Source organism: Schistocerca serialis, chromosome 3, assembly GCF_023864345.2.
Source record: "Schistocerca serialis cubense isolate TAMUIC-IGC-003099 chromosome 3, iqSchSeri2.2, whole genome shotgun sequence".
Classification (NCBI taxonomy): Eukaryota; Metazoa; Arthropoda; class Insecta; order Orthoptera; family Acrididae; genus Schistocerca; species Schistocerca serialis.
This window is the reverse complement of record NC_064640.1, coordinates 808,531,139-808,556,943: the sequence shown is the minus strand read 5'-3', so window position 1 is coordinate 808,556,943 and position 25,805 is coordinate 808,531,139. Positions and strand designations below refer to the sequence as shown.

The 25,805-nt window shown below is 41.7% G+C and overlaps 1 protein-coding gene across 1 annotated transcript in view; it reads left to right on the top strand.

Annotated features, from left to right (window-relative positions):
* LOC126470661 (uncharacterized) overlaps positions 1 to 25,805 on the top strand; it is a 328,353-nt gene that overhangs the window by 190,020 nt on the left and 112,528 nt on the right. The window contains exons 8-10 of the mRNA XM_050098652.1: positions 11,210 to 11,499; positions 15,683 to 15,978; positions 17,121 to 17,348. Of these exons, the coding sequence (XP_049954609.1) occupies positions 11,210 to 11,499; positions 15,683 to 15,978; positions 17,121 to 17,348 (814 nt within the window). The remainder of the gene's footprint in view (positions 1 to 11,209; positions 11,500 to 15,682; positions 15,979 to 17,120; positions 17,349 to 25,805) is intronic.

Here is a 25,805-nt window from a genome sequence, read left to right as displayed (position 1 = left end):
CTGTGGCTAAGCCATGTCTCCACAATATCCTTTCTTCCAGGAGTGCTAGTTCTGCAAGGTTCGCAGGAGAGCTTCTGTGAAGTTTGGAAGGTAGGAGACGAGCCACTGGCGAAATTAAGGCTGTGGGGACGGGGTGTGTGTCATGCTTGGGTAGGTCAGTGGTAGAGCACTAGCCCACCAAAGGCAAAGGTCCCGAGTTCGAGTCTTGGTCCGGCACACAGTTTTAATCTGCCAGGAAGTTTCATATCAGCACACTCTCCGCTGTAGAGTGAAAATTTCATTCTATTCTTTAAATAATTTTACAACTTTCTTTTCTTCTATATTTCCTCCAACTTTAAACATTTCTTGTGAAACACAGTTACCTCCCAGTGTGTTTCTTGCCTTCACAACACAAATAGCTTTATAGGCCTCACATGTAACTACTTCAGGAATGTTATTATTCTCATTAATAACTATTTGATTTTCTAACAATGTGCTACTTACTGTAAAGATGACATCTCAAGTTGCAGGCAGGCACAATTAAGAAACTTACACATAAGCTTTTGGCCACAGCCTTCATCAGTTCCCCAGGTGGCCACCTGTATGGGAGTTGTTATGAATCACAGTGACTACCTGGTGTAAGGCCACTGCCAATTCTCTGATTCCGCCGCCATAAACTCTGCCAGATCGATACCATCCCAGAAATCCAACACAACCTCCAGTCCCTGCTTAAAGCCTTAGGCCGTTCCCAGAACCTCTCCCCTGAATCTATTTTCCTCCTCACCCCTCTGACACCCCAAAACCACCTTCTACGTGCTCCCCAATATCCACAAGTTCTACAGTCCTGAATTCCTCTTTGCATTTGATTATTGTGCCCCAACAGAAATAATTTTGGCCCTCATTGACCAACACCTCCAATCAGTTGTCCATAATCTGGTCTCCTATATCAAAGATAATGACCACTTCCTTCACCAACTCTCCACCATCCCCCTTTGTTTACCTTGTAGATCCCTTACCATCACTGCTGATGTTATGTCCCTATATACAAACACCCCTCATGCCCATGATCTTACTGTTATTGAACACTACGTTTTTCAACATCCTTCAGACTCCAAACTCACAACCTCGTTCCTCCTACACCTTACTAACTTTATCCTGTCTCCATAACTACCTCTCCCTTGAAGAGAAGGCATACAAACAAACCTGTGGCACAGCCATGGACACCCACATGGCACCACCCTATGCCAACCTGTTTATGGACCTTCTAGAGGAAACTAGTCTGGTTCAGGTTCTTGATGATATCTTCATCATTATTATCTTCATGATCTTGAGTGAGGTCCAAGACACACTATCTCATTCCTTCAAACCTCAAAACGTCTCCCTTCTGCTACACCTGGTTCACCTCAATCCAGCATGTCAGCTTCCTAGATATTGACCATCTCCTCTCTGATGGCTCCACCCACACCTCTGCCCACAGTAAACCCCACCTGCAGTGACAAGAACTCCCTCACCCAGTGTCTCATCAAGGCCTTCACAGACAGGCACTATCCTCCAAACATAGTTCACAAACAGATCTCCCATGCCATTTCCCCTCCTACCCCCTGCCCCCCCCCCCCCCTCCAAGAACCGGCCACAAAGGAGTGCCCTGTTCATCATCCAATACCACCCTGGACTGAAACAGAGCTCTGATTACGTATTATCATGCCCTGAAATGAGGGACATCATACCCAAGATCTTCCCATCTCTCCTAAAGTGGTGTTCTGTTGCCTTCCCAACCTTCCAACATCCTAATACATCCCTATGCCATTCCCAGCCCCAACCCCTAAGCCACAAGGATCATATCCCTGTGGATGTCCCAAATGCAAGACCTACTCAGTTCACCCACCCAGTGCTTCCTATTCCAGTCCTGTCGCAAGTTTATCCTGCCCCATCAGGGGCTGGGCTGCCTGTGTAAACAACAATGTCATTTGGCAGAACTGGTGCAGTCATTGCACAATTTTTTAATATTGTTATGACTTCCATCCAGTTGTCCGCAAGGATGAAAGGCCACCACCAAGCTGTGGCCAAGAGCAGAGTAGACCAACCTGTGGCAAAACATGCATCCAAACAGTAATTTCAATGGCAGCTTCACAGCCCAAGGCATCTGGATCCTCCCCTCCACCACTAGCTTTTCTGAACTACACAGATGGGAGTTATCCGTAGAACACATCTTCTGCTCCTGTAATTATCCCGGCCTCAACCTACAGTAACATACTGTGTCCCCACACCTTCTGTCGTATCACCTCCTCCCCATTCTCATCTCCCACACTCTTTGTTTGCTACTCTCTGCCAACACACCCACGCATGTATCTGCACTCCTCTCCTTTTTTGCTCAATTTTCCCCACCTTCCTGCCCCACAACATCCTGATGCTGCTCCTGTTACCTTTCTAGTCTCAGCACACTTTTCCAGACAGCACTCCTCTCTCCCCCAATCCCTCACCCCCTACCCGTACATTCCTATCCCTTGCCCTTCCTTGCCCGCCTCCATATTACTGCTCCCATCCCATGCGATGCATTCTGGCCTGAGCTGCCGAAAGCTTATGGTGTGTTTTGTGTGTCCTTTACAGTAAATAGAAATCTGTTTTTTCGTACATTGTTGATATTCTATTTTCTATTTGTTGTTTTTTGATTGTGTTCAAGGTATATATGTGGTTCCTCTTGGCAAATTTCACACATGTAAGTGTTCATAGTAATATATCCAGCTTCACCACTGAAAAATCATTCTTTAGTTTCTTTTGTTTTTTCATAAAACATGTCTTTTTTTCCTGTCTGAGATTAATTCAGGAACAGCAATACAGTTTTTAATTTTATTGTTTGAAATAAAGACTACACTTAAAATTTCCTCACTGCTCTATTCCTTGATAGTAAAATAAGAGGTTCATTCAATAAGTAATTCAACACATCTTTCTTTCATAAGCAGCTTGGTTTTATTCAGGATTCCAGTACAACATATCCTTCCCCACCCTTTTGGCTACAAAACCCTATTTTTCAACGAAATCTCCATTTAATGTGATGGCCTTATGCCATCTTACGGGAAGGGTCTGTATGCCTGTATGGTACCACTCTGCTAGTTGACGTCAGAGCCAACATCTTGCTGTATAAATAACTGCCCCATCATCCACATATTGCTTCCCATGCAGTGCATCCTTCATTAGCCCTTGCATTGTCATGGATAAATAGTGGTTTGTTAGGGTTTATGTGGCAACGAACACATTGCAGTCGTTACTTCAGTTTCCTGAGATTAGCTTAATAGCCTTCAGAATTGACCATTGCAGCACGAGGCAGGACATCAATCAGAATAATCTCGTCACGAGTCCCAGAAGACTGTTACCATGACTTAACCAGCTGTGGGTGTGGCTCTGAACTTTTACGCCAGAGGAGAGGTGGTGTAGCAACACACCATCCATGGTTTGCTGTTTTGTTTCCAGTTCGAAGTAATGAGAACCCATGTTTCATCGCCTATGACAGTGTGTGACAAAACATTTTCATGATCAGCCCCATAATGTGCAAACAGTTCCACACAGATGGTCTGTGGTTGCTCTTTATGTATGGTCTTCTGTTACACGGCAAGGAATGCAGCGGGCACACACCTCTGAACACCACACCTGGTGGATGAGTGTGACAGCAATACCAATATAGATATCAAGTTGAGTAGTGAGGTGTGCGATTGTGATCCATTGATCACCTCAAATGAGTGTGTCCACATATTCCGGCATTGCTAGAGTTACAGCTGTGTGCAGCTGGCTGGACTCAGGGAGGTGGACAGGTTTGTGCACCTTGTTGCTATGAAAACAGACACCTTGCCCAGTGAATCACCGTGCTTTTGTTCACTACCAGGTCCTATGGTTTGCCGCCAAAAAAAACTCAATGGTAGCTCTCCGTTGGAATGCACCTCCATTATAGATGCCATTTTGAAGGCACTGCCACCTATCGGCACTTCATGAAACTATAGGGGCCAAAAGCAGGAATCTTCCATGATGGTCCACAGCAAATTCTGCATTTCTTCAATTGATATTGACTAAAAATAAAAGGGTTGCATTACTTATTGAACACCTCTCATATGTGACACGATTTTAAGTCTAATTGATCTTTGTTTTTTGCCATACTTTTGATAATCAGTTTTTCTTCATCTAATTCCTCTTTGAACTCCACTACCTTATTTTGTAAAGCCTTATCGCTACTTTATTTAGGAAGCACCTGTAAACTTTAACATAAGTAGATGTTTCACTAAACTTTGCCATTGTCTAGCAAATCCAATTTTGGCATAAACCACGAAAAGTTTATTGTCCCTAAATAAAAGTTGTAGAAACAAGTGGGTACCTAAGGTCCATATTGTTTTCATTTTAACAAAATGTAGTGTAACAAAGTGTTAAGTGCATAAATAGTAGGATATGGCCAATGACCAAAGCCAGGGTATTTGTGCTCTTGGTTCACTGCTTCCAATGTTCTTTTGCGTGGATTGGAATGTTAACATCCAAGAATCTTGTCTGTGATAGTGGGACCTGTGGCAACCCTGTCCATGCTAGACTAAGATGGCGTAACCTGAAGGTATTTGGCAAGACATTGAACAGTGCCATCTGTTTTGACACAGCAGTCTTAGGCCAGAACTGAGATCCTTTGAAGCTCAGTGCCAGGGATGAATACAACTAGTTCACAGGCTGGTAACCTGCTGCCAAAGCCCTGAAGTCTCCAGTTAGTGTCATCATTTAGCAGATAGGCAGTCCTTGTATGGCTTGTTACACATTCAAATCTACTCTGGGGAGTTACAAACTCACCATGCTGATGACAGCTTGAGTGGATAAGCAGTCCATATATATTTGTTCCTGACATCTGTCATGATGGTTACCATATTTATATTAGCAGCTTCACAGTGTAGACATCTTGATCTGACATAGGAGTCTACTCTTCTTGGTTCTCTTAATCCTCACTGCAACATTAACTAGAACATTCATTATGTGTAAACTTTCTTTGTTTCCTTATATGCACAAAAATTATTCAGTTTTGTGAGTTTATTCCGACAGTATTATTCGTGTTTGAAATTCTGAAGTTGAGCTTGCGTCTACCACTTTCCATCTGCTTCTGGCTTACTCTTCACCTTTATTAGTTTGCCTAAAATGCATGTTACCCAACGAAAGTTCCTGTGTGGTCCTGCCCACTCGTTGCTTATGGGGTACCTAAGGGATGCTGTGTTCTCAGAATGCTATACAACAATTCAAGCAAATAACATTAGTAATTTATTACAAATAAGAAGACCAACAATACTTAACTGGGAATTTACAGTGGTGTCCCAAGTGATGCGTGACATACAACATAAATCAGAGTCCTTTGTTATACAGGGTGTTACAAAAAGGTACAGCCAAACTTTCAGGAAACATTCCTCACACACAAATAAAGAAAAGATGTTATGTGGACATGTGTCCGGAAATGCTTAATTTCCATGTTAGAGCTTATTTTAGTTTCGTCAGTATGTGCTGTACTTCCTCGATTTTCCGCCAGTTGGCCCAATTGAAGGAAGGTAATGTTGACTTCGGTGCTTGTGTTGACATGCGACTCACTGCTCTATAGTACTAGCATCAAGCACATCAGTACGTAGCATCAACAGGTAGTGTTCATCACGAACGTGGTTTTGCAGTCAGTGCACTGTTTACAAATGCGGAGTTGGCAGATGCCCAGTTGCTGCTGTACAAGGTAACGTTGACCACGTCACTGTATGGAGAGTGCTACGGGAGAACCAGTTGTTTCAGTACCATGTACAGCATGTGCAGGCACTGTCAGCAGCTGATTGACCTCCACGGCTACACTTCTGCGAATGGTTCATCCAACAATGTGTCAATCCTCATTTCAGTGCAAATGTTCTCTTTACGGATGAGGCTTCATTCCAACGTGATCAAATTGTAAATTTTCACAATCAACATGAGTGGACTGACGAGAATCCACACGCGATTGTGCAATCACGTCATCAACACAGTTTTTCTGTGAATGTTTGGGCAGGCATTGTTGGTGATGTCTTGATTGGGTCCCATGTTCTTCCACCTGCACTCAATGGAGCACGTTATCATGATTTCATACGGGATACTCTACCTGTGCTGCTAGAACATGTGCCTTTACAAGTACGACACAACATGTGGTTCATGCATGATGGAGCTCCTGCACATTTCAGTCGAAGTGTTCGTACGCTTCTCAACAACAGATTCGGTGACCGATGGATTGGTAGAGGAGGACCAATTCCATGGCCTCCATGCTCTCCTGACCTCAACCCTCTTGACTTTCATTTATGGGGGCATTTGAAAGCTCTTGTCTACGCAACCCCGGTACCAAATCTAGAGACTCTTCGTGCTCGTATTGTGGGCGGCTGTGATACAATACGCCATTCTCCAGGGCTGCACCAGCGCATCAGGGATTCCATGCGAAGGAGGGTGGATGCATGTATTCTCGCTAACGGAGGACATTTTGAACATTTCCTGTAACAAAGTGTTTGAAGTCACGCTGGTACGTTCTGTTGCTGTGTGTTTCCATTCCATGATTAATGTGATTTGAAGAGAAGTAATAAAATGAGCTCTAACATGGAAAGTAAGCGTTTCCAGACACATGTCCACATAACATATTTTCTTTCTTTGTGTGTGAGGAATGTTTCCTGAAAGTTTGACCATACCTTTTTGTAACACCCTGTATACGAGTGTTCTCTGCTAGGCCTATCCGTATACTGTCCGAATACTGAGCAGCCAAGGCAGGCAGGAACGGCGCTTATATTCTCCTCTTGTAGAGGCCGCTCCTGTCGTGGTGTGGTCCTAATCAGTGCACAGTTTGCCAATATCCTTTCATCACCATCTCTTCTCCTGCATTCTTCATATTCGTTCCGGTGCTTGTGGCTACACCAGAACAGTTCCATTCACTGTTTCTGAGAAAAAGTGTAGTTGAGGAAAGTCTGAGGCATCCCATAAGGTTTGCGACATTGACAAATTTATTCACGTGTAGCTAAAAGCAACAGTGACTGCAGGTGTACTTTTTCCAGATCTGTAATGAAGACTCTTGTCATGCAGCAATAAATACCACTGTATTATTTTATTCATGGCTGTAATTTTCAGCAACTTAAGTATTTATTAAGAAAATTCAGTCTTCAGTTTTAAATAAAAATATATTGCCAAATGATGACAATTTTATTCTGAGCAGTTTTGTACCATTCCCTTTGTGGGCCATAGTGTGTTAAAGAATTGAAGTATAAAATATATGTTAGCTGCTTAATTTTGTCACTGAAGATGGCAATTTTACTTGGTATAAACATTGTAGATATTGTTGTAGAAACTCCACAATGTACCTATTTACCCAAATCTAAGCCACACCCGAAAAATGAGACTCGAAATTCAAGACGGACAAGTTACTTCATTTGAACATGAGACACGAATTAGATAGATATCGCTACAGTAGTAGGGTTCAAGTCATAAGCTTAGTCAAGCTTAAGCAAGATTATTTTGTAGATTAATTTACTCTTTCAAACATTTAAAACCACATAACTTTTTGCACAGAATTTATAATCACAGAAGATTTAAAAATCAATACTAGAAGTCAGTTGTGATGCTTCTTTCCGACTGTATCACTATCCTGCATTAGAATAATACGAATGTAAACATTACATGTTATGTGTATTCTTTCGCATTTGCTGTTGTCTCAGTCAAGTTTGTTAGGCAGACAGAATTTAAATGAGGTAACAGCTAACATGGAAGAATACATGATGTAACATTTATATTCTTCTTAACCTTGTGGTGAAGATTTGTAGGAACCATCTCTTATAGGGTAGGAAAACATCCAAGATGCAGCTTCAACCATATGGATGTACACACAGGATTTTTTGTAGTAGACTTCAAATGTATGACTAGCAACACTTAATGAATGAAAATAACTTAGAAATTAAAAGTAGAAACATAAAAGAAAATTTTATTAAAGTCATTGTACAAATTTTACAAAAATGTTTGAAATATCAACTGGATAATTCTGAATCACTATCACTCAATTCCTTGTTGCTCAGTTCTTCATACAGAAAATCATCCTCCATACCATCTAATGCATTGGATATCAAACATGTCTGATTTGACATGCTTTATCAGTCCATTGACAAAGTTGCGCATTTTACATATGCTGTTGGTGTCAGTTGTCTGTCATTTTTCGAGAGCCAGTCCATGTACATATGTTTAAGCTTCTCCTAAAATGGTTTATTCAAACAGACGTTAAGTGGTTGCAGAATTGACATCAACCTGCCTGAAATTACTGTCAGTTCTGGTTTGCTGTCTAATAATTTTCGTTGTACTGCAGGTATTGTATGGCCTGCATATGCATCTAACACCAGCAGATGGTGTAAACTAAGCATTGCACCAGGACGACGATTCCATACAAGCTTGTTCCATGCCAGCATAATATCCTCCAAAAACCACCCACTTTAGTTTGTTTATACAATTGCAATATTTGTCAACACTTCCAATTTCAGTAAAGTCTTCGTTTGAAAACTACAAATGGGGGTAATTTATGCCCATCTACTGTGCAAGTAAGCATGATGGACATCTTCTGTTTCTCACCCCCTGATATAAAAATACTTATTGCTTTCTTTCTTCTGGAATCGACCGTATAATTCGATGGCGTGTCAAAATAGTTGGGAGTTTGGTCAGCATTTCTTATCAGCCCAAGAAGGTACTGGTTTTCAGTGTGCCCCACCTGATTATGACGCACTGAAATTCCACAAGTTTTTCTTCATAATTTTTGGCAGCTTCTCTACAACTAAAGTTTACCTCCAAAGTGAAAAATCCCAGCGCTCCATAAAAAGACCAATTCAGTTGTGGCTAGCCTTAAAATTTTTGATTTTTTGCACTTGAGCGATTTCATGTGCCTTAATTTTTAAAATTTCAGTGTTAATTTCTGCCACTGTTCCATAACAAACTCATTTGAAATTGCTTCAAGAGATGATGCTGGCCACATTTTCGCCCACTAAAGGCCTTCCTGATAGTGGAACATTAAAATAATTTGTCTCTTTGCAGTTGCCATGTTCTGATGTTACACTCATCAATCCCATATTCCAGCATGATTAGAACTTCTTTTGGCAAAAGAAATAACTTCCTTCTTCAAGTTGGCGCTATAATGAATGCGCTTCATTATGGTTCACTAACACAAGCACTTCACAATCTTCAATGAAACAATATGGGAATTCAGAATGAGCCACAGCTTACGTGCAACAATTATAAGCCTTATTTATTGTTGGTATTTGTGTGAAGAAATTTGTTATTTTTGCCATAAATATTCAAAAGGCTGCTACATTCAAAGATGAACAATACTGACTTTCTTTTTGCTTCGTTGGATGATAAATTAAAATTCAGTGGTTGGAGGGGGGGGGGGGGGGCGTAGCCTCATCTTCTAGCATTCTACCGCTCCCGCCACCCACCCACACACATACACACACTTTTTTTTCCCTTCCAATCTTTTACGGCTGCTAGTGCCATTGATTGTTCAGAATTTCCATTTGCTGCCACTCGATTCTAAGCTCCAGTCGGTTTTTAGGATTTTTTAAAAAAAAAAAAAAAAAAAAGGCTTAGATTCGGGAATTAATGGTAGTTCAGTGTACTGCATTTGCTCTCGATGAGACACTGTCTCAGTGATGACATTCTCCCAGTCTTTTTGAAGGTCACAAGGCTATTTGTTGAAATCTAGTAACTAATATCCACAAAACATACTCTACAGTTCTCTGTTGATACATGTGGGTTGGGATTAACAATAATATTAAGTTGCTGCATAAGTTCATAGCATTTTTCTTTTAGTTTAATAAATTAAATGATATATGTAACACAGACTTGAATGTTCAGTAGTACATTCTCTTTCACTATTTACAACAGCCTGCCAATGCTGGGGTATGTTTTTGATTTCGCAACTAAAAATCACATGGTTTTCAAGTGAAGAACTCATTAAGCATTTTCATCTGGAATGGAAGTTTCTTGAAGGTTGTTCAAAACTCAACTCTTGTATAGTTGTTCCCCCCCCCCCCCCCCCCCCCCCCCCCCCCCCTCGTGTAGCTCCATATGGGAGGGCGTTACCATGGAGTAGCATCAATTCACACACAGTCTTCCTGGTTGTCGTCCTTGAATTGCGTCCGCGAGGCATCTCAGTCGTTGACAGTAGAGGTCAGCAGTGATGGTTACGCCTCGAGGAAGCAATTCGTAGTATATCACACCATCACTGTTCCACCAGATGCATAACATTACCTTTTGTGGATGCGCACTGGTCCTTGTAGCGGGAGTTACTCCCTTGTTCGGGCTCGGTTATTCCATTCTTTTCCTTATATTAGCATAAAGACACCATTTCTCATCACCAATAAAGATACAGGATAGGAATGGTCAGTGTTGTTCATGAAGCAAATGATGTCAAGCAAGGAGAGATGCACACCTGACCAGCCACTGATTTTTGCGATTTTGGCGTAGAGCATGTGGTAGCCAGACACTTTATTTTTGAACCTTCCCCATTGCAAGCAAATGTCACACGATGGTGGAATGATCACAGGTCATCACATTTGCCAGTTCTCGAGTGCACTGACATGGATCATTGTGGATTAATGTGTTTACACACTCTTCATCAAGCACTGAATCTCTTCCTGAATGTGCAGAGTAACTATTGTCAAAAGATCCTCCTTAAGATGAGAAAACCATTTCCTTGCCATACTGTGTCCAATGGCATGATCCCCATACACTGCACAGATGTTTCTTGCTGCCTTTGCTGCTTTCACCCCTTTATTGAATTCAAACAGCAGAATATCTTGGAAATGTTCTGATTTCTCCACTTGGCACTCCATTTTCTAGTGTCCACAGTGCTAATCACTATTTCAAAATGACAGTCAATAAATAAACCCATAGCAACCAGAATACCAACATGCAAAACAAAAATTCTACGAAATGCAGAAAGTACGTGTTCTACCTCTTGTGTTACCTTAAATTGAAAGTTGCAAATGTTTGTCAGTAAGAGCATAGTGGACCCTAAAAAGTTCTGATTCTTGCTTGAGTAGATGAGATATGTTCTAGCCATGTATTGTACTAATTAATGTACTGGCCGCCATTGGGCTTAGAATATGAAAGAGCTATCTGAAGAGGTTGTATATAAAAAGAAAATTAGTCTTTTCTGTCTGAATTACTCTTCCTACATGCTTGAATGTGCTTTCTGCAGTGTGTGGCAGCATGTTGATTGCATGGGAATTGACAGAACAAATATACCAGAAGAATATCTGTGTGAAAAGTGTCAACCACGAAGGGTTGATCGCCATAGAGCTCGGGCTTTGCAGCTACGTAAAAGGGAAGAGTTACTGAACAGTAGCACTTCTGGTGATTCGTCAACTGAAACTACGTCTGATGGTGATCGTGCTGGTGAAGATGATAATGACAATGATGATGATGACGACGATGGACGTAGTGGTGTTGGCGGTGGCAGCAGTAATGATAATGCCATCAATAATGATGGTGAGTTTCAGCATTATTTATTATTATTATTATTATTATTATTACTACTACTACTACTACTACTACTACTAGTAGTAGTAGTAGTAGTAGTAGTAGTAGTAATTGTTGTTGTTGTTGTTGTTGATAATATGTCATAGCCTGAATATGTACTTCACAGTTGCAACAGTGTTACTGGCGCACATAATTATCTTAAAATGATGGATGAAGTTACTTACATGCTTCATATACTGTTTTGCTAAAGATCTTACTTGATTGATAATTTGAACCTAAGTATTTAGAAATAGTGTATTTTTTGCTGTGTGGTACCAAGCCATTAAAATTTCAGAATATTGAAGCTGTACAGCAATAAAAAATAGACATATGTCATGATCAAACAATAAAGTGATTGACAGTCAAGCCTGGGATGGGGCGATGTCGATTCTATGTTGTCTGCATGTGCAATATGACTGCCACAGGAACAGCTGTGCATTTCTTCTTTGTATGCATTCATACGCTGCCTGTTAACATGCAGTGTTGGGTTATTTAGCATAGTACTAATAGTGTTACCGCTTATCCGTGCATTGTCTCAACTGGTTTAGGACATCCTGTGGCATGAAATAAACACGCTGCATAGAGAAACAATGCGTACAACAAAAAATGTATAACATGTAATTTATTCACATTTGCAAATATGGACAGCCATCAGCTGTATAATGAGATGACGACAATGAAAATTTGTGTTGGATTGGGACTGGAACCTAGATTTCCCGCACATCTCAAGCAGTCGCCTTACCATTAGGATATCCGTACAAGATTCATGGCCAGACCCAAACTTCCATGTCATCAACCATGTGTCTACACCTGCACTCATACATTTCATTGTGTATATTCCTGTACAGGCGATACATTTTTAACTGAAAGTCTATTTCCTGGTGTCAGCAGATAAATATGATGTTGCAGTGCCTGCGCTATTCAGAAGTATGATGCGAAGTTCCATCAGGCGTCCATACACGTCCAAAGGAACTTAACATCATACTTCTGAATAACACAGGTACTGCAATGTTTCATAAAATGTATCACAGTTGTTACACTACCAGCATTAATCCTTGACTGCAGGCAAATGGAACCTGAGAGAACACTATGATATGACAACATCTTTCTCTGATTAGCTGTTGCTATGCTAGCTCTCCTGTAAACAGCTAGCTGTCAATCACTTTGTTATCATGATCCACGTATAGAAACTTATTATTTATATAATGTTTGTTGGTGAGAAGCAAAAGGTACAATCCAGGAAACATATCTTTTGTGTTAATTCAACACATTTGAATAATGTTTGAAAAAATTTGTTCAGATCTGACGCAATGCAAATACAGAAAAATACTACTACAATGACATTGCAGTTCCTCACAACTTAGAATAGTTCACGAAGAGTTAATGAGTTTTCATAATATTCTTTATATTGTATCATGTTTGGTGGAATAGGCAGACATATGCATGTGGAGGCAGACATATGCATTTGGAATCTCTCTCTCTCTCTCTCTCTCTCTCTCTCTCTCTCTCTCTCTCTCTCTCTCCCCCCCCCCCTCCCTCCCCCCTCCATCCCCCCCTCTCCCCCTCCCCTTCCCCCCTTGTCCCCTCTCCACTCTCCCTCCCCCCCCTTGCCCCTCCTCCTCCTCCCCCCCCCTTGCCCCTCCTCCTCCTCCTCCTCCTCCCCCCCTCTCCCTCTCCCTGCCCCTCCTGCTCCCTCTTGCTCTTATTTCTTGTAATTCTTTCAGAGGAATCCTTTATACCTGACGAGAAACATTCAGTGGCAGTTGTTTAAAAGTAACTTGAAGGTTATTTGACATATTGGTGTTTTTGTGATGACATTCTTGAATAAATTCTTCATGGAGCTCATGCTGCATTATATTTGTTAGTCCTGAGCTTTCGATTACTTCCTCCATCATCATCATGAGATTACATTTCAGTAGTTTGTTAGGTATTTTAGTTGGTTGAATTATGGCATGAAGACATCACAAAGTTAAGGACCTCTCACATACTGCCAGAGATAATGATGATGTCTAAAACTGAAGAACATTGGTAGCGATGCTGATTTTGTTAGATGATGAAAGACTAATTGATTTCTCTGTTGGCGTTCAGCATCAACCACCTGTTTCCGTGCATCACAAATAGTGTAGCCACTGTCTCTTTTAAAGTTGTCACACATTTTGATTTCAACATATTATTTTATGACAGAATGCCAGTAGGTAGATGAGTGGGATAGTATTTTCATTTTATCAAAGATAATCATATGTCTGTTCATGAGACTGTGTTAGACAATACCAGATTTGTTGAAATCGCAATACTTAATATGGCATTGGTTCTCCGTGTAGCATTCCGAAATTGTTCTTATTGTCTGACCAGTGTAACTGCTGCCACTTTCACAAGATACATTAAAAACTCCAAGAACACAAAGACAAGTGACGTCTTTTGCTGGATGCAGCATTTCTTCAGTTTTCTTGGTGGGTTGTAAAATGGACTGAATACCATATATGCCTGGTACTCTGTCTATTTTATTTGTTATAACTCCAAAGAAAGGAAGGAGTGCTATGAGCTGAACATCTTCTCATGATTATTTCTGTGTTTTTGTTTCTTATAGGTGGCTAACTTAATGTCTCGATCAGTATGGTGGTTCTTTTGGAATATGTTTCTGAGATATCTGCTCTATGACAAGGAACAGCTGGATTATGAGATCAAGTCCTGGGGAGACACAGTATTCAATCCATTTTCTAACAGTCCAAGAAAATGAGAGAAGTTGCGCCTAGTAAAAGACAGCCTTGGTCTCAGATTTCCCGTAATTTATATTATATCTTGTGAATGAGGTGGCAGTTACATTGGTCAGATAATAAGAACAATTTTAGCATGTGCCACAGACAATCAGTGCCATGTTAAATATCATGTGTTCAACAAATCTACTGTTGCCGAACGAACACAGCCTTCTGAACAAACATGTGATTATACTTGATATAACGAGAATATTATTCACCTACTGGGATTCAACCATCAAAGACACCATTGAAATCGGAATGTGTGACAACTTTAAAAGGAATAGTGGCTACACCCTTAGTGATGCATGTAAACAAGTGCTTGATGCTGAACTGCAACAAAAGAATAAGTTTCGTCTTCCACCATCTAACAAAATTAGCATTACTACCACTGTCCTTCAGTCATAGACAGCGACATAATCTCTGTTAGTGTATGTAAGTTCCATGACCTTGTGATGTCTCTGTTACAATTCAGTCTACTGAAACTAATCTCGTGACGATGTTGATGGAGGAATTCATCAGAAGCTTAATATTGACAAATATATCATTGCACGAAATATGTGAAGAATTTATTCATGAAGGTTATTTGCCGATTACTAAGCAATTAATACTGATATGTCATTTGTTTTATTCAGTCAGCAGTAAGTAAATTAGCTGCAATATGACTATTTTGGCTGTGAAGGTAGTAGTAGTAATGTCTGTTTAGGAGTGTAGCTGTTGCATTAACTTGCACATTTTATTGCTGAACTAGAACTGGAACACTGAGTATCTTGTCATATTTTATGTGATTTTACACTCATAAACAGAATATTAAGATAGAGAATTTTACATTCATTTCATGTGCAGCAGAAAATTAGTTTCAATAAAGTTCGAGTAATCTATCATTACATGATAACAGAAAAAAACTGAAATGCCTTTCAAAATATAATTGTAAGTTCTTGTAACTCCAAGTGTGGTATTTTTCTTTTTCTCCTTGTTGGAAAAAAAGAGATTTCATGGAACATCAAACATCCATCATCAAAACAGAAAGAAATTTACAGGTGTATGTTATGGTTGGACATGCAGCTGATTTAGAGTTACAGAATTATGTTTAGGTTCTGCAACATGTAAGACAGTGTGGTACATGAACTTGAATGTCTTTAGTGTAATGTTGTTGCTATTTGTCTAATTTCAAGTAAAAATGCCTTATATGTTTATCTTGATGCTTTTACAATATGCTTATAACTTTTATTTATGTCCTCCCCTCCCTACATTGCTTTTTGTCTCCACACACTTATCCACCTCTTTATTCCAGAGAGAGAGAGGGGGCGGGAGGAAGGGAGGTCAGTGTGTATTGTGTATACATGTGTGCTTGCAACCATGTTGTGTTTCCAAGCTCATCTTCATATTCTTCCTTGTAGATGCAGTGCCAAATGTAACTGCCCGCAGAAAACGGCCATTGACTTCTCGCAGGAAAACAAGAAGCATTTCTAGCAATCGGAACAAAGGACAAGTCAGTAGTAATGAGTCCCCAGTAACTGTAGTAGTTACAAGGCAAAGACTCCGTCGTGACTCCACAAAGGAGCAACCACAACAAGTCAGTTCTGGAATGCAAAGGCGTTCCAGTACTGCTCAGAATAGACGAAAAGAAGTACCTGCTAAACCTGCTGTTTCACCAGAGAACAAACGAGTCTCAATGCGACTAAAAATTATAAAGGTTTGTTTCAGTATCGTACTCTGTTGCAAAAGCTGTACTCAAGTATTTTTGCTATTTGTATGAAACACAGCCGATGTAAATATTGGTGTAATGTAGACTAATGGTAAAATCAGTGCAATATATCTTATATTGTATTAATTTGTTTTTTACCTTTTGAAGTGTTTTGCTATTTACATTACAAATAGTTTTGTTCATTGTTGAGTGTTGACAGTCTTTGTTCAGAACCTTTGCATCATGTAACAAGATGATGATGCTATGTGATGACACTTTGGTTACTCTCTGTTTTCCAGATCTCCTTTGGTGAACACAGTGTAATTAAAAGCCTCCATTGGATTGCAGCCAAATTATTGTCATATGTAATTATACTACAGGCATAAACAAAACTGATCACTCCATTTTACATGTCCTTAATCATTGGGAGGCATCAGTTACAACTGTTTTGCTCTAATAGAAATGCTTTTTGTAGAAACACTATTATTTTATATAGCTCTTCACTGTTCTCCATGCCCATTACACACAATTCTCGTCTCAGCATTTTAGCTGTTTTTAATTGCAGTGGCCTACCTGTTTTTGTTTGGAATGGATCTTCATTACTGTGAGATTCATTTGGTTTGTGGAATGGCACTGCTCCCAACCATCAAGAACTTTCACCCATTTTTAATACATTTGTTGTAAGGGAAGTGGTCGGGTAAATTGTTCCCAGTGCCCTGATTTATCTTAATATTCCAGCTGGCAGTCTCACTTACGGCACATTTTATGTTCATAAGTATATCAGTTCTTAAGTGACCCCCATGAATCTAGCTATGATATCTGGCATGCAGCACATTGGACTTAATACCTACTGGAAACTAAAGTACATTGCATGTCCAGATGGCTTGAAAAGACTTAATATAAATACTACCACCCATTCCTTATCAAAATACTAACAGTTTTGATGGAAATTGAGAAAAACCTCAACAATGAATTGTTAGTACATCTCAGAGAGGTTTAAATTGTCATTCTTATTAATATGTTCATCATTATATATGAAATGCATTGTGTTCAAATAAAACTAACCGTAAAAAGAAGTCACATAATAAAGCTCCCATGATCTTTTGGCACATACTGTTTCTATAGTGAATTATGACTTGAATTCTTTTCAGAGTAAAAATCTTGATAGTGACAGTGATACTCCAGAAATTGAAACAATGCAACAGTTACGTCAGTGGATTACCCACTATGAAGAAGCTGTAACAAATCATTATTCACCAGAGCTTCGTGCAAGGATTGCTAGCATTAGAGTAAATGGTGTGCATTCCGATTTGAGACCTGGCAGTTTAAACACTGGTGCAGTCAGATGCCGTGTGCAGCAGTTGTCACCAAGTGTGAGAGTAAGTAATTTTTGTCCCAGTTCATCATGTATTTTTTTAATTAATTTCTGTTCTACATAATACTGTTGTTGCACATGGGTTAGCAGAGAGAGTGTACAGCTCAGAGGAAAACCTTGCATTACTAATGAAGAAAAGAAGAATAACAAAGGTACAGATGATCTGGTAGGAGTGTAAAAGACACAAAGGGATAGTAGTTTTCAAAAGATAAATTTGAATCCATACAGCATCTATATCAACACATCCAAATTTCAAATATTGGTGAAACATAGGGGGTCGAAAATTTCAATTAATGATAATACAAATAATGGTGAGAAGTTGGCAGTCTTTAATGACATAATGTGAAATCAGTTATTTTGAGTAAAAATTACATAAATCTGAAGGCAAAAGTTTACTAACATTGTAGACATCAGTGTTTAATATTGAAATTGGTTTTCGTTTTTTTTTTTCTTTTCTAAAGGCCTTATGTTTTCACATAACATTAAAATGACTATTCATTTTCCACATGAAGAACTTAAGTCCAAGATATGATGTGAAACGAAAATACAGTACTTCAAGTGAAATCCATTCTGGTCACAATTTTATTCATAGGTATCAGATTTTCTGACACTTGTACAACAAATTATACCAAAACCTGTCTTCTGAAGATATGTTTAATGTGTATACTGTTTACTTGTGTAATACACAAGTATAAATACAAAAACTGGACAAGTCTGAGTAGGACTCTCACTCTGTGCGTTCCGTACAAGCTTAATTATGTATATATACTAATAATAATAATAATAATTATTATTATTATTATTATTATTTTTTCATGTGGCACAAAGGCCTGCTGCAAGCCTTTCTATTGGTCACCATTTCAGCGACTTGCATGTTCCAATCCTAATCCATTTATCCAACTGAGGAACAGGGACCTACAGTTGGAACAGGGACCTACAGTTTAATGTAGAATCCTCATGTCATTGAGAGATGAAGGCTAGGTTAAAACAAAGGCTGAAAAACCTGTGAGCCAACCAAGATTCAATGCAGTGACCTCTCAATTTCAAGAAACATGCTTTACTGCTAGACCACCAGGCCCAACATGTATGCAGATAGTTCATCTATAGGTTTTGATGAGTGAGTTTGGAGGTTTTAAAATACCTAATTTATAAGATATAATTAAAAATTAACAATTGCTGGATTTTTCCTTCACTTTTACTCTGAAACCTTGCTTCTTCTCAAATTTCATGATTCTAGGTCAACAGGATGTACACTATAGGTTTTGATGAATGATAAGACTGCCTATTTGCTTCTGTCTCGGGTTCTTCGGCCAATGTTCGTCTGATGATTTTTCTGATGTTTGGCCAGCATGTGTGGCTAGCATTGTCACAGCTTCACCTTACATTGCCAGTAGTGAACTGGAGCCTAGCTTGTGGCCATGGACTATATGTACCTGGTGCGCCAACGTCCGAGGGCTTCTCCACGGTCATTTCCGGTGCGGTTCTCCTCTTGTTACCTACGACGGTCGTTCGCTGCAGTATGGGAAGCCAGGATCTGTTTACCTTAAGGCTTTCTTCTTTCTTGTTGAAGCTATTACTGCCCCCCAGGGAGCTCACAGTTCTTTTGTGAGTTCGTACGTTGTGCACATGGGACCCCAAGCTATTGCAGCTCATTCTTCATTCCCTAGCTGGTTTTCCTTCTCCCTGCCCCCTCCCTCCTTATCCCCGCTCCTTCCCCATTGGCACCTTCTTCCCCTCTCTTGTGTTCTGCTTTATGTCGACCTGGCTATTCCCCTGGTTTCCTGTATTGGTTGCAGTTTTGTTCCTTTTGCTGGTTCTTTCACCCTTTTGGCATTTCTTTCACCCTTTTGGCATTTCGGTCCCCACTTGAGGTTTGACCTCCACTTCAAAATTTCCTGTTTTTAGAGTGAGCCATATGGGGAAGCACTCCCTCTCTAGCATCTATGGTGTGGATTCCTCTACCCTCTCCCTTCCTCACCGTAGACCCCTTCAACCCTGCTAGGTCACCAGCACATGTAGCCAGTCCCTGTGGTGGGGCTATTACATACCCATATGGCTGAGCCCCCTGACAACACAGGGATCACACTACTGATACTTGAGCTGTTCTCTCCCCATGTATGCCAAGGAGTGGTTGCTTGTCTTCATAGAACATCGGAACTCCCGCCATGCCAGACGGCCCTTTCTGTGGTTGGGTGGCACCCATAGGGAGAGCCCCTGGTAGGAGTGGGTAGTATCAGGGCGGATGCTTGGCGTGTATCAGGCTGCAAAAATCTTGCTGTTCTCACACGACCGTCTCTTCGAATGGTGAAGGATCCTTAAATGCTGTCTCGTATGACCCAGCAGCCTTTGCTTTCCTGGCTACCCCATGGGAGGAGGACCAGGTTCGCCATCTTGGGCTGAAACGTTTTCCCCGTTACCTCGTCTGTACTAGGATGGATGGAGACACATTCACTGCCACAAAGCCATTGTTTTTCATGGAAAATATCGAGGACAAGTTTGGCGAAGTGGAGTCTATTAGTAAGATGCGGTCGGGCTCCCTGTTGATGAAAGCTGCTTCTCCCACCCAATCCGCAGCTCTTCGTGCCTGTGATCATATTGACAATGTCCCAGTGTCTGTCTGTCACTCCTCACTGATCTCTGAATGTGGTCCAGGGAGTCATTTTTCAGAGGGACCTCATCCTGCAAATTCATGAGGAACTCCGGGCTAATCTGGAGCGGCGTGGCGTTCATTTTGTTTGACACGTGCAGAAGGGTCGCAAAGACAACCACACTGATACTGGCGCCTTCATCCTGGCTTTTGAGCGGGATATCCTCCCAGAGAAGGTCAAGGTTATGTGCTACAGATGTGACGTGAAGCCATACATCCCTCCACCTATGCGGTGCTTTCGGTGCCTGCGGTTTGGGCACGTGTCTTCCCACTGTACGGCAGACCCTTTGTGTGGTGACTGTGGCCACCCCATCCATGAGGGAACCCCTTGTGTTCTGCTGCCTGTGTGTGTTAATTGTGCTGACCCACCACTCCCCTCACTCACCAGAAAACCCTGATTACAAGAGAGAAAAGAAGATACAAGAATATAATAAGTCCCTGGATCACCTGTCTTACACTGTGGCTCACCAAAAGTATGAGAGACTCCATCTGGTGTCACTATCTTCACCTTTTGCCTCTGTTGCTTCCTTTTCTCCTCCTCCCTCCTCTCCCTCATCCTTACCCCAGCCCCGCCCCATTCTCCCTTCCACCTCCCCTGCCATTCCCACGACCTCCCATCAGGGAGTCGCTCGCCCATCCCAGCCGAAGAATTGCCCCCTTCTTCAGCATCTGCCGGTGATCGGGCTCCCTCCCGGGAACCCTCTCCCCAGTGTCTCTCAGGCCAGAAGACTGTTACCCCATCTGTACTCCCCCTGTGTCCTGTCCTCCTCCACCTCAGAAAGAGAAGAATAAACATAAATCTCAAGTGAAGGCATCTCCAGTGCCGCCAGAGGTGCCAACTTTCCTCTCGCAACCTGATTCTGACATCTTATTTATGGATGTCACCCCAACCTTGTCGGTGACAACTGCTGACCAAGTGACCTGACCTCCTCATCGGCTTCTTCGTGCCTACCTTGGACTCATGCCACACGATCATCCAGTGGAACTGCAATGGCTAATATCGTCACCTACCGCAAAGGCAACGTCTTGTCTCCTCTTATTCTGCGTTCTGCCTTGTTCTCCAAGAAACGCATTTCCATGACGACCACTCTCCCACTTTATGTGGTTATTGGGCATTGTGTCGGAACCGTGCTGCCCTTGGGATAGCATCTGCTAGGGTCTGCACTTTGGTTCGCTCTGATGTCCTTAGTGACTGGACCACCAAACGTACCACCTTGGAAGTGATAGCAGTTAGAGTGCAAACAACTCTGCCAATCACCATTTGCAATGTCTACCTCCCTCCAGGTAGGCCACTAGCTTATGTTGCACTATCTACCTTACTTCAGCAACTCCTGCCCCCATTTCTCCTCCTCGGGGATTTCAATGCCCACCATCCACTGTGGGGGAGTGTCAATCAGTGGGTCGGGGTATCCTAATCGACCAACTTATCATGGACTTTGCTTTGTCTCTCCCCAGCGATGGTTCCCCTAACCAGTCCTAGTGCTGCTCATGGCACCTTCTCTGCTATCGATCTCACAATCTCCTCCCCTGCCCTCGTGGCGTCCCGACATTGGTCATCACATGATGACCTTTGTGACAGTGACCACGTCCCAGTGACACTATCATTCCCCTGCTGCCTCTAGGCAGACATACCCCCACGTTGGCCATTCCACAGGGCCAATTGGCCTTTATACGTGTCTGCTGTGCCTAGACCACAGATTAGAACCGCTTTCTTCCAGGGTCCTAAGGTCTCTGTTGCTCCTATGGTTTACCGGTGTCTTGTATGTGCCATCCTTGCAGAGTTCCAGGGTGCGACCATCCTTTACACTGATGGTTCAAAGACTACTGATAAGGTGGGATACGCTTTTACATCTCCTACCAGCTTCGAGCACCATTTGTTGCCAGGATCATGTAGTGTATTTACAGCAGAACAGGGCCCTCCTTTTTGTTTCTCAGGCCTCTCTCCATAGTGTTTTAATTTGTTCAGACTCCATGATCAGCCTTGAGGCTGTCGATCAATGCTACTCTCGTCACCCCCTTGGTCTCTGCCATTGATGACCTTCTCTCTGTCCTTGAGAGTGCCGCCTGTTCAGTCGTCTTTCTCTTGGTCTCAAGTCATGTGGGAATCCCAGGGAATGAATTGGCTGACCGTTTGGCTAGAGAAGCAGATACTTACCCCCTTTTCCTTTCACGAGTCCAGCTGCAGATGTGTGGATCTATGTCAAATCTCTCTTTGCCCAACAGTGGAATGCCATCTGGAGCACTACTGCTCATAGTAATAAACTCCGCACAGTCAAGGAGTCCTGCAGTTTGGGGCACTTCTTTCCACCCCTCTATGAAGGAGTGCACTGTTTTATGGCATTTATGCATTGGCCATACCCATTGTTTCCTCCTACGTAACGACCTGCCCCCATAATGTGGTTGTGGTGCCAGAATGACGATATCTCACATATTGGTTGCATGTCCCTTTCTTTCGGCCCTTCGTGCTAAGTATAGTCTTCCTGCTTCCTTAAATTTAATATTAGCGGACGATCCACGGATGGTAGACCTGGTCCTTGGTTTCCTTCGTGAAAGTGGTTTTTATTTCCAGATATAAGATTCTCCTTTCGTCTTGGAGCAGGGGTGGGTTGGTTGTGATTGGGACTCCTTTTGCAGTTTTCATGGTCTGTGACCCCATGACCGCCCCTCTTTTTCCAGTTTTTAGATTTGATCTCACCTTTTATACTTATGCTGTGTGTGTTTAATGTTCATTCTTTTATAATTTGACTCCTCTGACTGAATCCATTCACTTTTAGCAGACTCTTTCTTATGTAACCCCCTTTGGAATCGCGGGACTGATGACCACGCTGTTTGGTTCCATACTCTCTCAATCAATCAATCAAGCTATTACCGTGTTTGTGTATTTCTACAGCTTCTCTCAACAAACGGGTGTGATAGTGCTTCCCTACAGCCAGAACTTCCGTGTCGATGAATTTTATTACATGGTCGGTCTCACTCTGCGCATGCTCTGCCATGGCCGATTGCTGTCCCTGCCCCAACCTGGAATATCGCCTGTGTTCTTTGATTCTGGTGTTGATTGAACGTCCAGTCATTCCGACATAAACTTTTCCGCATGTGCAAGGTAAGCAGTATATTCCCAACATTTCAAGTGGGTCCCTTTTATCCTTTGCTGATCTAAGACATTCTTTGATCTTCCTTGTCAGTTTGAAAATTGTCTTTACACCATGTTTGTGCAATATACGGTTGATTCTGTCCACCACTCTGGGAATGTATGGCAGATAGGCCATACCTGACATTTCTTTTTCTAATTCCTTACTTTGCCGAGTGTTTGGGTACTCCACAAATTATATCAGAATTGTAACAGAGCCATTGCTCCTCGGAACACTTTCAAGGTGTTGCATTTTACATTTGAGGTGCTGCGGCTCACATATTTGTCCTGCTCGCATTACACTGGCATGAATCATGCCTCTTTTCTGGCTCGGGTGTTGGTATGATAGTTTGTGCAGGTATTGGTCTGTGTGTATCTGTTTTCGGTACATGCTATGTCCCAGGATTTCACCATCCCTTGTGACCAGTACATGTAGAAATGGTAGTTTTTTGTCCTTTTCTACTTCCATGGTAAATTTTATGTTGGCATGGAGGCTGTTCAAGTGTCTTCAGAAGTCACCGAGCTGTTCTCCACCGTGGCTCCACACTACCAAAGTATCATCAAAATATCTGCACCACACTTTAGGTTTACAAGTCGCCAAGTCCAATGTCTGTGCTTCGAAATGTTCCATGAAGAAGCTGACCACCACTGGACTAAGAGGACTGCCCATAGCAATGCCTTTCAGCTGTTCATAGAAATTGCCATTCCACGTGAAATAGCTCGTGGCGAGACATGCAGGTAGAAAGAGGAGAACTGCACCGGAAATGACTGCGGAGAAGTCCTCGGATGTTGGCACGCCAGGTACATATAGTCTGCAGCCACGAGCTCGGCTCCAGTTCACCACCGGCAATGGAGGGTGAAACTTTGACAATGCCAGCCACTAGTGCTGGCAAAACATCAGTAAGATCATCAGACAAACGTCAAAATTTAGTATACTGAGTTCAATATCAGAAACAATGCAACTTGTGCATGCCCTGTGTGTACTTCAGTGTAGTGTATGCAGTCACAGCACACTCCAGTGGCAGTTGTCTGCCATATCTGGCTCTCGAATCACACTACAAAATGGAAGGGTGTAAACTTCCTACATTAGCTCTGTTAAAATGAACATTTCCTCCCTTGTCTATATGCTAGTCACGTCTTTGTCTGTAGCGTACATAAATAAAAGCATCGATGTCATGAACATGTTGAAGGAAAAAAAGGAAAGTACCATGTCCAATCAGTAATGACATTGACTTATAAAAGTTCCATTAAAATAGTGTGATATAAATTTGCAATAAAAATTATTCCATTGTTCTCACTTTTTAGTAAAACCCTTAAGTCATTTGTACTTGATCACTGTTCTTATTCAGTAGCAGAATATTTACAACATGTGAAGTAGAAGACTTGAAACAAGGAAGTGCACAATATGTTCCTGCTAGAAGTACAAGCTGTCTTTTAGATAAAGCCAATTTAACAAACTCATTACTCAGAGAGGGCACACTTACATTTACATAGCTTCAAATATTATAGACTATATTTACATTAAACTAATAAGAAAGTATCAGAACCTATTAGACAATGTAAAGGTGAGTAAATAATTGTTTGGTTCTAGTGAGACATAAACAGCAACACATCACCCATTACCTTACAACCCTGCATTTCTGGGAGTTATGCTGCACAAACAATGGATGAGATAGAACTGTACTTTGCATCTTACAATCTCCTGAAAGCTTTAATTATAGGTATGTTACTAACTGACATCCCCCCCCCCCCCCATGAACCATGGACCTTGCCGTTGGTGGGGAGGCTTGCGTGCCTCAGCGATACAGATAGCCGTACCGTAGGTGCAACCACAACGGAGGGGTATCTGTTGAGAGGCCAGACAAACGTGTGGTTCCTGAAGAGGGGCAGCAGCCTTTTCAGTAGGTGCAAGGGCAACAGTCTGGATGATTGACTGATCTGGCCTTGTAACAATAACCAAAACGGCCTTGCTGTGCTGGTACTGCGAACGGCTGAAAGCAAGGGGAAACTACAGCCGTAATTTTTCCCGAGGGCATGCAGCTTTACTGTATGATTACATGATGATGGCGTCCTCTTGGGTAAAATATTCCGGAGATAAAATAGTCCCCCATTCGGATCTCCGGGCGGGGACTACTCAAGAGGATGTCGTTATCAGGAGAAAGAAAACTGGCGTTCTACGGATCGGAGCGTGGAATGTCAGATCCCTTAATCGGGCAGGTAGGTTAGAAAATTTAAAAAGGGAAATGGATAGGTTAAAGTTAGATATAGTGGGAATTAGTGAAGTTCGGTGGCAGGAGGAACAAGACTTCTGGTCAGGTGAATACAGGGTTATAAACACAAAATCAAATAGGGGTAATGCAGGAGTAGGTTTAATAATGAATAGGAAAATAGGAATGCGGGTTAGCTACTACAAACAGCATAGTGAACGCATTATTGTGGCCAAGATAGATACGAAGCCCACACCTACTACAGTAGTACAAGTTTATATGCCAACTAGCTCTGCAGATGACGAAGAAATTGAAGAAATGTATGATGAAATAAAAGAAATTATTCAGATTGTGAAGGGAGACGAAAATTTAATAGTCATGGGTGACTGGAATTCGAGTGTAGGAAAAGGGAGAGAAGGAAACATAGTAGGTGAATATGGATTGGGGGACAGAAATGAAAGAGGAAGCCGCCTGGTAGAA